Consider the following 16,190-nt stretch of genomic DNA (forward strand, 5'->3'; position numbering starts at 1 on the left):
CATGGCAAAACAATAGATTCTTACCAGAAAGAATGACAGTTTACAACCTTTTCATTTGATAAGATCTGACTCAAATGCTTTTTTTTTTTAAAACTTGCTTTCAAAGTACTTGCTATGCTGCACTGAATTCAAAGCATTGAAGCAAGCAGACGTCAAACCACCTACAAAAAAACGGCAATGTCATTTATTAATATATCCAACATCTCTTAGCGACTAATATTTTCCTCCAATGTCTCAACCAGGACTGGAAAATGTCGAACTTCTTGACGACATTTGACCTGTTACACTTTCACACAAGAAGAAAAAGCCCCAGAGTCTATTTAACGGCACATCTCTTTTATATGAGGCTCCTTTAGAGAATTGGTGGGAAAAAAAGAAAGTGCTATGAAGCAAGGCCTTATTTTTCTAACCACAACCTTTGTGTAGAACAATAACTGGGACTGCATGGGAATGTTCTATACTCTTGGGCAACATATTTGATTTTCTATGTTTTTATTACTGTTGCAGGTCTGCTAGATTCGTTAAAATACAGGAATGAAATGTCAATTGGCAACCAAGATGGCAGATTTTCAAGTTGCTTCTCATCTCCGAAAGTCTCATTGTGAAGAGATAACCATGAATGTGGTGTACATGTGCACGACTCAGACAAGATTTGTTTGCATTTGTCTATATAAACATCAAATTACTAACACAGCCAATGATCTAATAATCTTGGTAACTCATCAGCACAACAGTTCCTGCTCAGCAGTCTAAACAAACGCGCATGTTATTAAGTTGAGTTCAGTCTGTCACTGCCACAGCCAATGAGGTACCAGGCCTTGTTAGGTAAGTGACGAAGGAAATTCCTCCCTTACGAGGAGATTTTAGTCTGAACGTATTAAAGAAAGTGTGAGGGGGTGATGTAGCACTAAATGTCAAGACCTTAAGGAAATAAATGCCGTAGTGGAGGATCATGGGAAAAGCGTGTCAACACTTTTTCAAAACTGTCTTCATGTCCAGAGCAGGCCAAAACAAGAGGTGGCGCTATGATACTTTTTTCATTAATTTTCCATGCCACTTATCCTCATGGGGATCGCGGAGGTCTATCCCAGAAAACTATGGTCTGTAGACGGGGCGGGGTACACCCTGAATTGGTTTAAATTCTACACTACAATATTTCCGTGGAGGATACATGGAATGTTGCGTCTCGCCTGTCAGGCTAGGAAACCGGAGTACCCGGAGAAAACCCACACAGCCATGTGGAGAACCTGCAAACTCTACACACGAAGGCTGGAGCCAGGGCTTAAACCAGGGGTGGCCAAACCGGTCCTCGGGGGCCGCTGTGGGTGCAGGTTTTTGTTCCAACCGATCCAGCACAGACATTTTGACCAATGAGATTTCTGAAGAAAACAAGAAGCACCTGACTGCAATCCACTGATTGCACTTGTAGGACACCCGATTGGTGTAAAGGTGTCATCTTGATGGGTTGGAATGAAAACCTGCACCCACTGCGGCCCTTTGTGGAATAGTTTGGACACCCCTGGCTTAAACCCTCGATCTCAAAACTTTAAGCCGGACGTCCCAACCACTCTGTCACTGGTAATGTTTACATATATCCCAAAAATGTATATTGCTTAGCAAGTACTTGTTAACATGGGAGTTTCAAGGAGGACCTTCAACAAGAACATCCCACAAAAAAGAGCCCAAGAAAACAAATGATGATTATTGCTTTTGAAGTACAGCTTCACTCAAAATCCAGTGCTGCATCATTATATTTCTGTAACCTTCCGTTATATACAGTGCATGTTACAAAAAAGCGGAAACTGTTTTGAATACAAAAACAAAACTCATTATGGTGAATGTCAAAATATTGTTAGATGGACAGACTAAACTGAAGCCACTCTAATAAAAAAACCCTGTGTTTTGAGTCAAAGTGTCCTCAAAGCCTGTCTTAAATGACAACTGTGATATGACTGATGACATGTGAAGCTAAATTGTCCCAAAAGTGTTTTGGATAGCACCAATCATGTGATGTTTTATTTATTTGATGTATTTTTTGCTTGGTACCAACAACTGTCACTTTTGAGTTGACACATGATGGTTTATCTGAATTTTAAATGACACAAAATGATGTTGTTTACCCTATTTCTACAAACACTGCATATAAAACAAACAAAGAAAATATAATGTATGTCTGTATGTAAGAATGAAGCCTGCCTATAGATCAGGCGTCATTAACTCTGCCCCTTGAGGGCCCCTATCCAGTCTGTTCGCTATATCTGCCTGGATTGGTGCCCTTGAGAACGGAGTTGGTGACCCCTGCTATAGATTAACAAAATACAATCCCGAAAATTCTGTTATGGTAAAATTCAAGGGTTAACTCACTGAAATATATTACTTGAGGCGACTTAATTTTTCAACACTAGTTTAGGGGAAGAGTCAGAAGACACATCTCATCTCATTTTCTGAACCGCTTTATCCTCATTAGGGTCGCGGGGGTGCTGGAGCCAGTCCCAGCAGTCTCTGAATTGGTGGCCAGCCGATCGCAGGACACAAGGAGACAAAGGACAACCATGCACACTCATACACCCATACCTAGGGGCAATTTAGAATGTCCAATCAGCCTACCATGCATGTTTTTGGAATGTGGGAGGAAACCGGAGTACCCGGAGGAAACCCACGCAGGCCCGGGGAGAACATGCAAACTCCACACAGGTGGACGTGACCTGGATTTACAAGCATATCTATTTACAAACATGCCTCTTGTAATCCTGCAGATTATTTAGTTGCTTTGTAGCCCTTGAATTGAAATAAAATCAATAACTACATTTTAAATACACTATTTTTCACTTGGTTCCACTCCATGACATGATCGGCTCGATTTCTGATCCCTTATCGAATTTGGGGCATATACCTAGTTTTGATCTGTCTGTCCATATATGTCGTTGACTGTGCATGTGTTGGTGGGAAAACAAGATGTGACTCGCTGTCATGTACCTGCAGGTCAATAACAAGGATAAGCGGTGATGGTTAAGTGTTAGTGTGGTCATATTCTAAGTGAGCTGTGCAGGAGCATGTTAAGTGAGCGTGTGCTTTCCATGCTATGGTCAGATGATGTCAAGTGGTAATGCCATAAGTTTTGCTGATCTTTAGTGGGAAGCAAGTTTCTCCTCAGTTACACGCTCGTGAAAAACGAGCAAAAGGGGGAAAGGACCACTTCTATTGAAGCTTACACCACCTGGCAGAGAGTCAAGGGCAAGCAGCCAGGGTACTACTTTTCACTTTTCATGACAAGAGTCTGAGGCAGGAAGGGAGAGGATGTGTGTGGGGTGGGGAGCGGCGGGCTGGATGGAGGGAGCGTGCGTCAGCAGCTCCGCCTGGGACTCCCTTGCCAGGAGGTTTCAAGAGCATATGGTTCTTATCTTATCTGTCGTGTGAGAGGGGCACAGCACAGCGGCCAACGTCCACATTCAGCGGGCACCTAAAATAAGCTTTGATTTCTCCTCCCCCATTTTTCACCTATTTTGTTCACCAAGCCGGGAGGAGTGTGTGTGTGTGTGTGTGTGTGTGCATGTGTGTGAAAATACAGGTACACATGCAGTATTTCTACTCCTCTCTGTCAGTCACACTTGATTTGGGGTAAAAATCGGAGGATTTTTATACCTATAATGGAATATCCAAGATGTTCTCGATGTGCAAGCACTCAAAAATAATTTATGTATTTGTATTATGCGTCAATACTCAGTCCATTTTAATCTAATTTTACCCAGACATTTATACATCCAAATCAGGTGTCATTTTTAAGAAATAAAAACTGAAAAATATATATACATATTTTTTTGGTCACTATTGTTAATGGTGGTTTGAAAAGAATTAACTTGTTATGGTCATTAAATAATCGCTAACTTTTCACAAAACAACTGCATGCCATGCAACACAATGTATAAAAGAGAAATATTTTATATTGAAATAATCACATTGGGGAATCGGAGAAGGAGACAGAAAGTGAGAAAGATCTCCATGGAAATGTACTTTGCATTATTTCCACTTACAGGTCATTACACATAAAGGGCGGGGGCTATAAATGGCAAACCGAGATGTAGATAAAACATCTTGGTGTGTGCCCTAGCAGGCAATCAAGTAGAGACATAGTACAGACACCTATCAAGTGCAACATCACATCTCAACTTTATGATTACACAGCAATGTCCTATATCGCTTATCCTGTTCAAGATAATAGAAAAAGTTGAGTGTTACCGAGCTGGAGTCGAGCACGGCGGCGTAAAAGTGAGTATGAAGCCTTACAATTTCAAGAACGGCATCACCTACGAGGACTCGCGTACGTTACCGCACATCTGGACTAATATTGAACTGATGGGAAGATCTAATGGGAACCCCAGAAGTCTTCTCCTGTGTCACATTTTTCGCCGAGTTCCAACATGAGGTCAAGTTGGAATTGAATCTATCCTTCCGTGGCCTTTTCCCATCCCCTCAGATATCAAGACGTTGACCAGCTGACAGAGGGGTCATTGGATAGAGGATGCCTTGAGGAGCCTGTCATCTGTTTTGTCACTAAATTCATGCACTGTGCCCTGGCACCGTTCCAGGGTGTCACATATTTGGTAATAAAAGGTTTTAAACTGCAGCTCATGCTTATTTACTTTGGCTTGAACGTAAATGTTTTGTTAAAGCAACAGAAATGGTCTTGATGCAGGGCTCCCTCTAAAGGTGTTCAATGTAAATGAACATTAGAGAGAAACATTAGATCATTGGCTGCCTATGCCAATTAATAAACCATGAGTGATGGGAGAAAAATATGTTGTTCAGAGGAATTGAAGTCTGAGATGTGGAATTCAAGAAACGGTTATGGAATTTTCACATTTTTAGGATGTTTGAATGCATTCTATTGAGCTTTTGCATTAACCGCTGCAATATCTCAGCTGGGATACTATGAATTTTATCCTGAATTCACCATGGTTACTAAAATGGCAGAGTGTTTACTTACTCAAGGTCACTGTCTCGCAGTGCTGCCACTTGCGCATGTCCACACTTCAGAAATTCCCGTCTTTTTCAACAGTGGTCAACAGCTGATTTCAAGAATGCATTCAAACAGTAGGACACCTTTCAAAGGACGTCATTATTATTATTATTTTTTTAAATCCTGGTATCAGTCACTACGAATAAATATTTCCTTCATCTTCTACCATTCTTGGTTTTATTTGATTATTAAAAAAATGCCTTTTTTCAAATGCTTTTGTATTTTACAGTGAGTTTTTGTCTCATTAAATAGACAAACATTCTAATATGTGCCATATGTGCTGCAATGTCTGGGCAATATTTGTAGAATAACTAATCACTTTTGCATAAGATACTGTTCTTCTTGTGCTGATATGTGAGGTGGACTTCAACCTGTTTCATTTGTGAATATATATATATATATATATATATATATATATATATATATATATATATATATATATATATATATATATATATATATATATATATATATGTATATATATATATATATATATGTATATATATATATATATATATATATATATATATATATATATATATATATATATATATATATATTTCAAAACTCTCTGAATCATTGTAATAGTAACATGACAGAGAATTGTTATTGTCTTTAGCATACTTTTAAAATATGTTGTGCAATGTGGTTTTAAAGTGTCAAAGTGCTCGTTTCACCGTGTCGATTACCCAAGTCAGATTTGCGTAATCTGTATGGGAGGATAACTTGCCCAACTGTGCAAAAAAGCACCACAGTTAAAGGGAATGCAAAGAAGTTGGCTTATTGGTGCAAAACAGTTATTTGCGTATTCTTTCCGATCACAAAATCGAATCAAGGACATCTCTGGACATTACAAAAATACTTAGTGCTAATTTCAGCCCTGATGCTAAAGCTAACACAATATGAAAGTCCATAGTACATTATTAAAACAACTACCCAAGTAGATCAACTGATGTGAATTTTACGATTTTTTTTTGGTCCTGGTACAGGTACAGTACATCGCAAAAGTATAATTACACTCATGTCATGTTTCTCTGCCCATAACTTGGCAGTTCGGCTAGTCAAAGACACAACGCCGTCTGAAACACCGTCATGTAAAAAGCCAAAGGTAAGCAGAGGTGCATCATTATATTTATCTAACCTTGCATTGTATACAGTACATGTTACAAGGAAAGCTGAAAGCTATTTTGAACACAAAAACACACCAAAAATATGAATGGAATCATTTGACATTCATATTTCACTCAAGCTTGTGTTTTTATTCCATGGGATTGAGCCGAGTGTATGTTTACATTTTCACTAAGTGTCAGGAAAAGATGTCCATGAAAGCGAGAAGGCATGCGGTCAGGGAGGAAATGTCCAGAGTGAGGACTTCCTGCCTGGCAATGTTTAGCGTTCTTCATCCATTTAACCAATTTGTCGAAAACCCAATTGGGTTTGAAAAAAAAGGAAAAAAAAAACGCCTGCAAGATCACATTAAGGCTGACCTTAAATGAACACAGCTGACCAACAATACAGCCACCAAAAACAGTTGGATCTAACTAGGTGGCTTACGAGCTTTACAATGAGATGAGCAACCAGCCACGTCAACAAATTCGAGTCCCCATTAGTTTGTCCCTCTTGTATCAAGCCAAAATTCAGAGGATACAAACAATGGTAAACATAGCATTACTTGCTCCAAAACAAACCACAGAAAGTCCAGTCCACACACTCATACTGACCTGTCACATGAAACGTCTTAGGCCACAATTAAGTCTGTTGTTTTAACAATGCTATCATCATTAAATGGAATTATTCCTCCTTGAGGAGACAAATAAGATTAAAAATGCAAGGTAGCTTTACAGAATTTCTGACACCTAAAGGAATGGGCCATTATATAATGTCATGGCTAATGGTTTTACCAACGTCATCAGCGTCTGATGTACGAACGAAAAAAAGCCGTGGCCAAGGCTTTTACTTTTCTCAAGCTATGTGATTGAGAATACTGCAGCTAAGGAAGACATTTACGTATTCGTTGGTAATTATTCTTTTAAGTGCGAACTTTTCACCCACTCCTGAGTATTACCAGGTTTGTTATTTGTGAACATACCAAACCTACTTGTCAGTAGAACCTTTTGTTTGAACTCCGTTATAATAAAGACTGAGTTACTCCATCTACACTCCTACTTTCATGTCACAAATCCCTACAAAACATGTATATCATTATAGCTGAACGCATCATTAGTTTTGGTGAAATACAAATAATTTCCACGTCATGGCCTTGAAGGGATAAAGGTGTATTTTCTTCATCCTCTGTTGTCTTGTCAAAAACCATTGTCCGATCAATTCCCGCACTTGAGGATTTTTTTTTGACAACGGCATTATAAATCATTGTAAGTTTAGACAGCCGATTACTGAGAGCTTCGACAATGTTAATGGCGCGGTAATTACACATCTAATCATAGCTAGGGCCAAAAAATGACATCATTTTTCTTCATTGTTAATTCTCTCAGAATGTCACAAAAATGGCTTTTACTAAATTCCCCAACAGCTTGTTTTTGCGTGTAAGCTTTCCAAGAAATGCAATTCCCTAAAGGTCATCGGACACACTGTCGGAATATCCTAAATGGCATGACAGCATGTGCCGCAGTTAATCGCAAATACTATCAAACACAACGTTATCCATGCGGTGGGTAATGTGGAATGAGAAATACACACTTAGATGTGACCGTATCTGAGAAATGAAACTTCAAGAGAATTGAAAATAAAGAATTTTACAAGCATGTAATCAGGTGGCACTAATTTTTACAAGGAAACCAGTTTCATGTTATGTTTTGTGGTAGTTAATACGACAGTTACTTGATTGGTTATAAAAAAATAGGTCATGAATTCGTACAGAGCTCGCCAAATGTTTAAAAGCACCAATTAAGTCAGATAAAAAGGAATAATTGGAAGAGTATTGAGAAAAAAACAGTAAGGAAAAGATTAATTGTTGTTTTCACTAATTGTTTTACTAGATCCTTTGCGTTTTTTCTATAGTTTGATAATAATAATAATCCAACAATGTATCTGTTTTCCTTTGCCATTTTATTTCCTTATTTTAGGAAGCTTTGTTCATTTTTAAGTTATTGTAAACAGTCCAGTGTTTTTTCTTGTCCTTTTTATGTTGTTCCTGTCCACAAATTAGTTTTGGTTGTTGCATTAAAAAAACACATTTCACATTTTCACAAAATTAAATGTTTTTTTTCTTACTTTTAGTTGGCTTTGTTGCTTTTCATCATTCCATTGGGCTCTTTAATATATTGAATGTTGACAAAGTCTAATGTTGCGGTGAAAAAGTTTTACAATCACTTCATAGTGGATAATAATCAATTATTGGTCGTAAAATAGAAGGGCCCCCATAAATCTATTTCTGTTTAGCACAACAGGGAGGCAATTGACTGTATTTATAGAAGAGTTGACTTTTTGCAGAAAATATAAATACAGCATGCGAGCAATAAAGAACATTTCATAAATTGGCTGCAACTTGAGTTGGCGCTCTTAAGGTTGCATCCATGCTTTGCTCCCTCTGTGTCACTCCATGTTTTATTAAACTGGAGCGCACACGCTAGCCAGACAGCGAATCAGGCTCCTTCCCGGGTCCCCACCCGTGGAAAAGCCATAAATTTGTCATTCATAAACTTAAGTGGGCTCACATGAGGAGACAACCCACGTCAAAATGTCGCTGCGTCGCACGGAACTGTTGCAGCACTCAGTCTTGGGCATCATCTTAAATCATTGACCTTAAGATTTTTTTTAAATAATAATAATAATAATAAATAAATAAAAAGTCTACCTACTTGCACCCAGGAAGCAGTCCGTTAACCTTCTGAAACAGCTAGTCGAAGACGGACCATCTTCCATGTCGGACAGAGAGCGCAAACTGAGAGAGGAAAAAGTGCGCTAAACCCAAAATGTGGTATTTTAAAAAAAATTAAGAAGGAGAAGAAGAAAGAAGAAGAAGAGAAAGAAAGAAAGAAAGAAAACTACTCCAGGACAAAGTGGGTCCTAAATTTAGGGAAGGGCGAGGAGGGTCGTGTGCTGTCCCCCCACCACCGCCGCCGCCGCGCCGCGCCGCCACCACCGACCGCACCTCCACCCAGCACCGCTGGCCGAGCGTAGCTCCAGTCTGTCCGCCTCCTCGGCGTCTGGCTCCGCCGTGGATGTGCAGCAGCAGACTGGGCGAGCGAGCAGAGGCGACGGCGGAGGAAGCGAGCGCAGTCAAATGCACGCGCGCGCGCGCACGTGCACGCACACACGCACACACGCACACACGCACACACGCACACACGCACACACGCACACACGCACACACGCACACACGCACACACGCACACACGCACGCCGAGAGAGAAAGCGAGAAAGAGCGTGGTTGTCAAGTCAGCCACAAGCAGGCATTTTCCGATGATTTGGTTTCACAATAAAACGACACATGCGCCTTTTCTTCGCTCCTTTGAAGGCAACAGATTGGGGTGATTTCTCCTTATGCTCGCTTTCACCCAGAATTTTGGGATATTATCTTAACGAGAACAAATTCAATCCACATACGCTATGTACTGATGTGTGCGCGCACGCGCGTCTGTAAGTTTTGGATATGTTTCCAAATATTTACAAGGCAAATGACTATTTTTTAGTCATTAATAAAATATAACTCACAATGAACTGATAATTCTATTTTTCATGACTTATTCTTTTTTGGTTATGTATATTATTGTATTGAATTGTATTCATCTCATCTCATTTTCTAAACCGGGGGTGCTGGAGCCTATCCCAGCTGACTCGGGGTCAGAGGCGGGGGACAACACCCTGAATCGGTGGCCAGCCAATCGCAGGGCACAGGGAGACGGACAACCATGCATACTCACACCCATACTTAGGGGCAATTTAGAGTGTCCAATCAGCCATGCATGTTTTTGGAATGTGGGAGGAAACCGGAGTACCCAGAGGAAACCCACGCAGGCCCGGAGAGAACATGCAAACTCCACACAGTTGGACGTGACCTGGATTTGAACCCAGGACCTCAGAGCTGAGAGGCCAACACGCAAACCACTCGCTCCACCGGGCTGCCCAAATTGTATTCATATATTCTCTAAATAAATCAATTCAAATGAAAACAGAAATATAATCCGATTATGATTTCTTTTGGAGATCTGCATGTGAATGTACTGCGCCAAGTGCAAAAATACAACATTGGCACTAGTTAGAATTAGCCACTATATACTGTACTTGCAGTGTAAATCCTCTTTTAGAGTGGATGAGCTATTCCATCAATGACTTGGAAGTGCATGGAGCGTTAGTCTAAAATTTAGACTCGAAATATTCGCGTTATCAAGGTCGAAATGGTTTCTTATCTACCAAAAGATTGCAGTTAACTTCTCTTTCGTGACATGAAAAATATTTTTCTTTTGCGCTACTGCTTCTGTAAAGGGCTCATGCGCTTCCCAAGTATTTACAGCAAGTCAAATCATATCGAATTATTAAAATGACTTCTGAAGTGTAGTTAAATATTCATACTTGGGAGCTACTTCTTCCATCTATATGAATCAACTCATCATAGTAATGATATTGTACTCTCAAATTTGATATTAATTGATGCAATACAATATACCGTATTTTCAGGATTATAAATTGCACCTATTTTTTCTTGGTTTGGCTGGGCCTGCAACTAATATCATATATGTATTATTTTTTTCTCTGCCGACAGCCTGTTGTGCTTTTTTTTTCTTTTTTTTTAAAGGCTAGAGTTATCTGAAAAAACTGCCATGTTCTCCATTTTACTATTGTTAGTTTGAGATATTTTTGCTCTTTGTCTCTGATAAAATAAAGATTGCCTCCCCCAAAACTGCAGAACATACTTATACTCCAGTGTATATTTTTATCCTCCATTTCTTTGTACAATCTTTGTCTAGTGCGACATATACAGTGATTTATAATCTGAAAAATACAGTCATTATATGACTTGAAGTAATACTCCAAATTACCGCCATCAAAATATCCAACATTCGTGCCTGAGCAACATATTTAACTTTGTACCACTCTACAACAGTTGCATTCCACCTCAAAAAAGCATTGATCATTAAGTTGACTATAGACCGACCCTACATGAATAAACTATCAGCTCTTTTCTTAGCTCGCCCAAGTCGTGGGTTACAAAATGGAAAAAAAGCTCCCCATTTTCCAGCATTCAACATTTGACTTAGTAGTACCGAGTGCACCTTAGCAGCTCGTCAGAATGGTCAGGCAACATGATCCAGCATAAACCCTCTGTGCCGCAGCGCTACATTCTGATCATATCGAGAGTCAGAGAGGAAGGTGTGGGAGCGACGGCGGGTTACGTCAGCATGTGCACTATCAATCACTGGCATTCCTACACTCTCCGGCAGCTGGTCCATTCAGAGGTCACGTACTGGCGAACATAATGAATTCTGGCTGACGCATTCAGTCGCTCTTCACTTCCATTTGGGAAAGTGGTGTAAAAAAGGTACAATAACTTGCTATGACTTTTTCTCCCATTTTATTAGTGCTGATGGCAAAAATCTCCAGCACTTGTGAAATATGAATCTATAATGTTCATTACAGAGAGAAAGTGAGGGGACAAAGTCACTCGTAAGTCAAGGCACGACTGCGTCACAGTGATTTTGCTTGACATTATAAAGTAGTAGTAATAATTTACCTGCTATTTTTTTTAAATATCCTGCCCCATAGTGAGGGGAGGTTTGAATATTTAACTTCTAATTTCTGCCAATTACGATCTACAATTAAAGGGGTCATTGAAGAACTAAGGTGATTTTTTTTGGTAAAAGGACTTCTAATACAGTTGAGTACTTTTATTTTCAGCATAGTCTCCCAGCACTATAACGCTCTTGGTATAGGTACACGGTCAATTGGTCGCCGGTCGATTGGTCGCCGATCTTTTGGTCGCCGGTCTTTTGGTCGCCCGCAAGGTAAGTGATAATTACCATTTAAATTGTTTCTCAAATTCCCTAAATACAAACTGTGAATTTCTATTTAGTCATACTTAATGCCCTAGTAATTATTAGGCTAAAGAAAAGCTCCAAATTTCCCGGACTTTTATTGTTTTTTGTTGGAGAACTTGTTAAGACCCTGACTGACGTAGCTTCTTAAAGGGACAACGCATGTACATACAAACTCTTATACACTCACACGTCGGCTCAGTGAAACTGCTCATGGCCATTGTTGGCTTTTATTGATGCGTAAACCGTGTTGTTTTACCTTGTTTTGTCACCGGTCTTTTGGTCGTCGGTCTTTTGATCGCCGGTCTTTTGGTCGCCCGTTGTCGCGGTCGGGGCGACCAAAAGACCGGTGACCAAAAGACCGGCGACCAAAAGACCGGCGACCAAAAGACCGCGACCAAAACACGGCGACCAAAAGACCGGCGACCAATCGACCGCACACGCTTTTACCATCTATGCACAAGCTTCCGTCTTCCCTTGGACTGATGTTTCAGCCAGCCAGCCGCTCACAACACTTTTGACTTCTTGTCACTTTCAAACTTAGTGCCAACTACTGTGAACTGCTGAGGCAGGTCAAGAAAAACAAAGAAAAATCATCAGTTTTCAATCATCAGTCATCAGTCAGAAGGAGTAATCTTGATCATGACAACGCAAGGCCTCACACAGCAGCCCAAACGGGTGCAGGCCATCACCGAGCTGCGCTGGGAACTGCTCCCTCAACCCCTCTTGCAGCACAGACCTTCAGACTTTCGCTTGTTCGCTCCCTTCAAAGTCTTGACGAGAGGCACAAAGCTTGTGCACAGATGGGAAAAGTACGATGTGTCAGTACTGGGATACTATGTTGAAAAGTAGGCTTTTTATTATTATTTATTACTAGTTGTTATTATTATCATTAGTAGTCCTTATACTGAAAAATTGACCTTACTTATTGAATGATCCTCGCATGTGGAGAGTCAGAAATCTGAATCAGAATATCAAATGTTCCAAAGGGTGTCTACAGGAACTACAAGTAGTTAAAATCTGAAGGTCAAGTCATCGTTCTGTGTGATTGAAATTAATGTTTAAGAGATGTCATGATGGATGTGATGGAGACTTGAAACTTGTGACACAAGTAATATATTTAAGTCAATCAATTGAATTGCCGTGCACCAAAGAAAAATCAATTCCCTCGAGCAGGTGTTTAACCTCAAAAGCATGCCATTGAAACAGTGCTCGAGTGTAGCAAATGACCAGACAAGCTCGCGAACAAACAATATCTAGTTCCCCTTCTCTTACATCAGTGTTTCCCAACCTTTTTTGAGCTGCGGCACACTTTGAAAAAATCTCAAGGGACACCACTAGCTGAAAATCTTCTTTATATTATGATTTTATTTATTTATTTTTAATGTATTATCTATATTTTTTTATAATTTTTTAATTTTGTATTTTTTTTTCTTTTTTATGTATTATTTATATTTTTTATGATTTTTTTAATTTCGTATTATTTTTTTATTTCTCATTTTTATTTATTATTTATATTTTTTATGATTTTTTTTATTTTTAGGTTTTATTAATATTTATTATTTATATTAATTTAAAACTGTCACCTATATTAACATTATAAAGTCATTCTTATTAAAAGTTTTATTATCAGGAATGAAATAATCCCACCCAAATTATTTTTTTCACACCGACCTAACGTCATCGAAGTTGATGTCCGCAGACCCCGAACAGCTTTCAGTTCGACTGATGTTAAAATAATTAATGCAAAATTTTATTTTTATTTTCGACTTTTCCTCTCGCACAGCTGCACGTCAGGAACGGCAAGACTGTCACTGAGTTGCAGCTCCACCCACTTTAAATCCATAGAGATCAGACGAGTCAACCCTAATACCCACATAAACGCAAAACAGTATATCAATTAACAAAAAGTAGATGAAGATTTTTTTCAGGGCTTTCAAGAAGCTTATTCATTGTCTCAAATTAGAAAACAAATGCTTTAAAATGTACCCTCCAAAGTTCGTGACTGGGCGCTTATTAGGTTATGTGAAACGGTTCTGGACGAATAACCTAAAGGGAAATGTGAGAGATCACAAGGGATGCCACAACTCCCCGTTTGATACCCAGTGAAGCTGTTCTCACCCTCAGTTCTTAAAAAAGCAAGTTACTAATGGAGTTTTTTTAATCATCATCCAGCAATACACAGTATCCATCTAATAGCAGTATTTCTGAATTGTTTTCAGTGTGGGATCTGGATTTTCTATTATTATCAGCATATGAATATACTGTACATGTAATATTTGACGACCCCCTCGTTAAGATTCACTGCTCTACAGTGCATGCATTTGTCTTTCTGTCACATGTATAGAGTTGCTTTATGGTTGTAGCAACACTCGTGTCCACAGCGGGATCACCATCTGACTCCAAGTGGTCGGCGGCCATGATGAAACGTTCCGGCCTCTCGGCTCTTTTTGAACAATGATGACTGCAACCTCTGTCTCCCGTTCACGCGCTAACGTCGGCTCTCTCTCTATGGTGCTTTCTACCAACCTTATCCACTTAAGTACATTTTCCAATTCGGGGAAATCTACAGTAGGTGCTTTTTTTGTTTAGTTTAGTTTTTAGTTTTTTTGCACACCCCATACACGTACGTTTACACGCCGAGTGGGATGTGAGTGAAACATTTACAGATCACATGCGAGCTCGGAAACAGGAACATACACGCACAGAGGTGCATGGTCACAATTACTGAGGCACACAGAAAGGCTCTCACACATCACATGCAGAACACACACACACACACACACACACACACACACACACCCACACACACACACACACACACACACACACACACACACACACACACCGGCTTGCTCGCACACACCACAGAGACTTGCAGTCCCCTCCTCCCCAACTGAATAGTCTGTTCTGACAATCCACAGGACAGCCGGCGCATTGACGTCAGAGGCAGGCCCATGAAAATACAGGGTCCCTGGGGGGCTGAGGGAGCTATGCACATCTTCACAGCTTGGCTCGTAACTAGCTCGACAACCAAGCGGCAGATCACTGTTAGGCTTGGCTCTTTATTTGTCTGAAAATGCAATCGAAAGAAAGAAAAGAAAAAAAAAAAAAGAAGAAGCAGATGAAAACGAAGCCCTACATTTACACAAAGCCCGCCGTGGACAAAATTTGCATGCGACTGCATTGCGGATCATCTTGCTGTGACGTCAATGGACGTCACCGTGCACTGTGATCCATTAGGACAAATGTGAGATAAGTACATAATTTAGGTTAATGGAAATACAAATCAGAGCACATCATTAAAGTCGCTGCCTTGCAAGAGTGGCTGTCAGATTGCGGTATATGCAACACCCAGAGAAGAGGCGCAGGCCTCGGAGAAAAGATGAGCTCTTTGTTTATAACTCAATCTTTGTTTGGATTTTACTGCAAAGTCGCCATTAGGACATGAGTCTTTCATCTTACACTTCGCTCTCCTGTCGTCTACATCTGACATTATGTAACCGTCATTGTTTGCGTCGGCTCCACTACTCTTTGTGGTGCACTACAAGGGTCTTTGGGATATTTTTTCCAGAATAGGACACACGCACACATCAGTACCACATTTTCCCTGTAATGGCACAACTATAGTTTCAAAACTTTTTCAGGAATGACAAATAAATATAGAAAACAGTGAGAGCTAGCGATACTTTGCCCCTAAAACCCCTTAATAGTCATTTCACTTAATTATACATACAAATGCATTTTAAAATAAGAAAGCAAAAATGGCTAAGACATAGGGCTGCACAAATAATCCAATTTTAATTCTGATCACAGCTTTGGCAACCACAATTGAATTAACCTAATTTTTTGGGTGATGACATTTAAAAATGAATTTCAATTTAAAATTTAATATAAAAAAAATGTTGTACATTTATTGAAATTGAAATTATTGGGTAATTTTTCCTAATCATTCTCTAAAATAGTTGTATTTTGTATTTAAAACCACTTTCATTATGTTTGTCCCTATGAATAATTGTGAGGAATACAGACACTTATCACAAATTCACTTCTTAGCGATTTTTTTCTGCTATTAATTATTTAAAATAAATAAATAAGTTCATAAAAATAGGAAAATCCATGCTGAAACTCGCAAGCGGCAGCCACTCCCCTGTCTTGTGCTTGCTACTAGGACTCAGCAC

General features: G+C 39.6%; 1 protein-coding gene across 10 annotated transcripts in view; it reads right to left on the reverse strand.

Moving 5' to 3' along the window:
• The window catches only part of pde10a (phosphodiesterase 10A), a 55,083-nt gene that overhangs the window by 28,089 nt on the left and 10,804 nt on the right, over positions 1 to 16,190 (reverse strand). Inside the window, exon 1 of one of the 10 annotated variants that reach the window (XM_077614240.1) lies at positions 8,836 to 9,272. The exons of 8 other annotated variants lie outside the window; for them this stretch is intronic. In XM_077614240.1, the coding sequence (XP_077470366.1) occupies positions 8,836 to 8,899 (64 nt within the window). In that variant the 5' untranslated portion in view covers positions 8,900 to 9,272. Of the gene's footprint in view, positions 1 to 8,835; positions 9,273 to 16,190 lie in introns of those variants that run through there. One more of the 10 variants, XM_077614241.1, reaches the window with a different exon arrangement.

The sequence above is a fragment of the Stigmatopora argus genome, chromosome 11 (assembly GCF_051989625.1).
Source record: "Stigmatopora argus isolate UIUO_Sarg chromosome 11, RoL_Sarg_1.0, whole genome shotgun sequence".
NCBI lineage: Eukaryota > Metazoa > Chordata > Actinopteri > Syngnathiformes > Syngnathidae > Stigmatopora > Stigmatopora argus.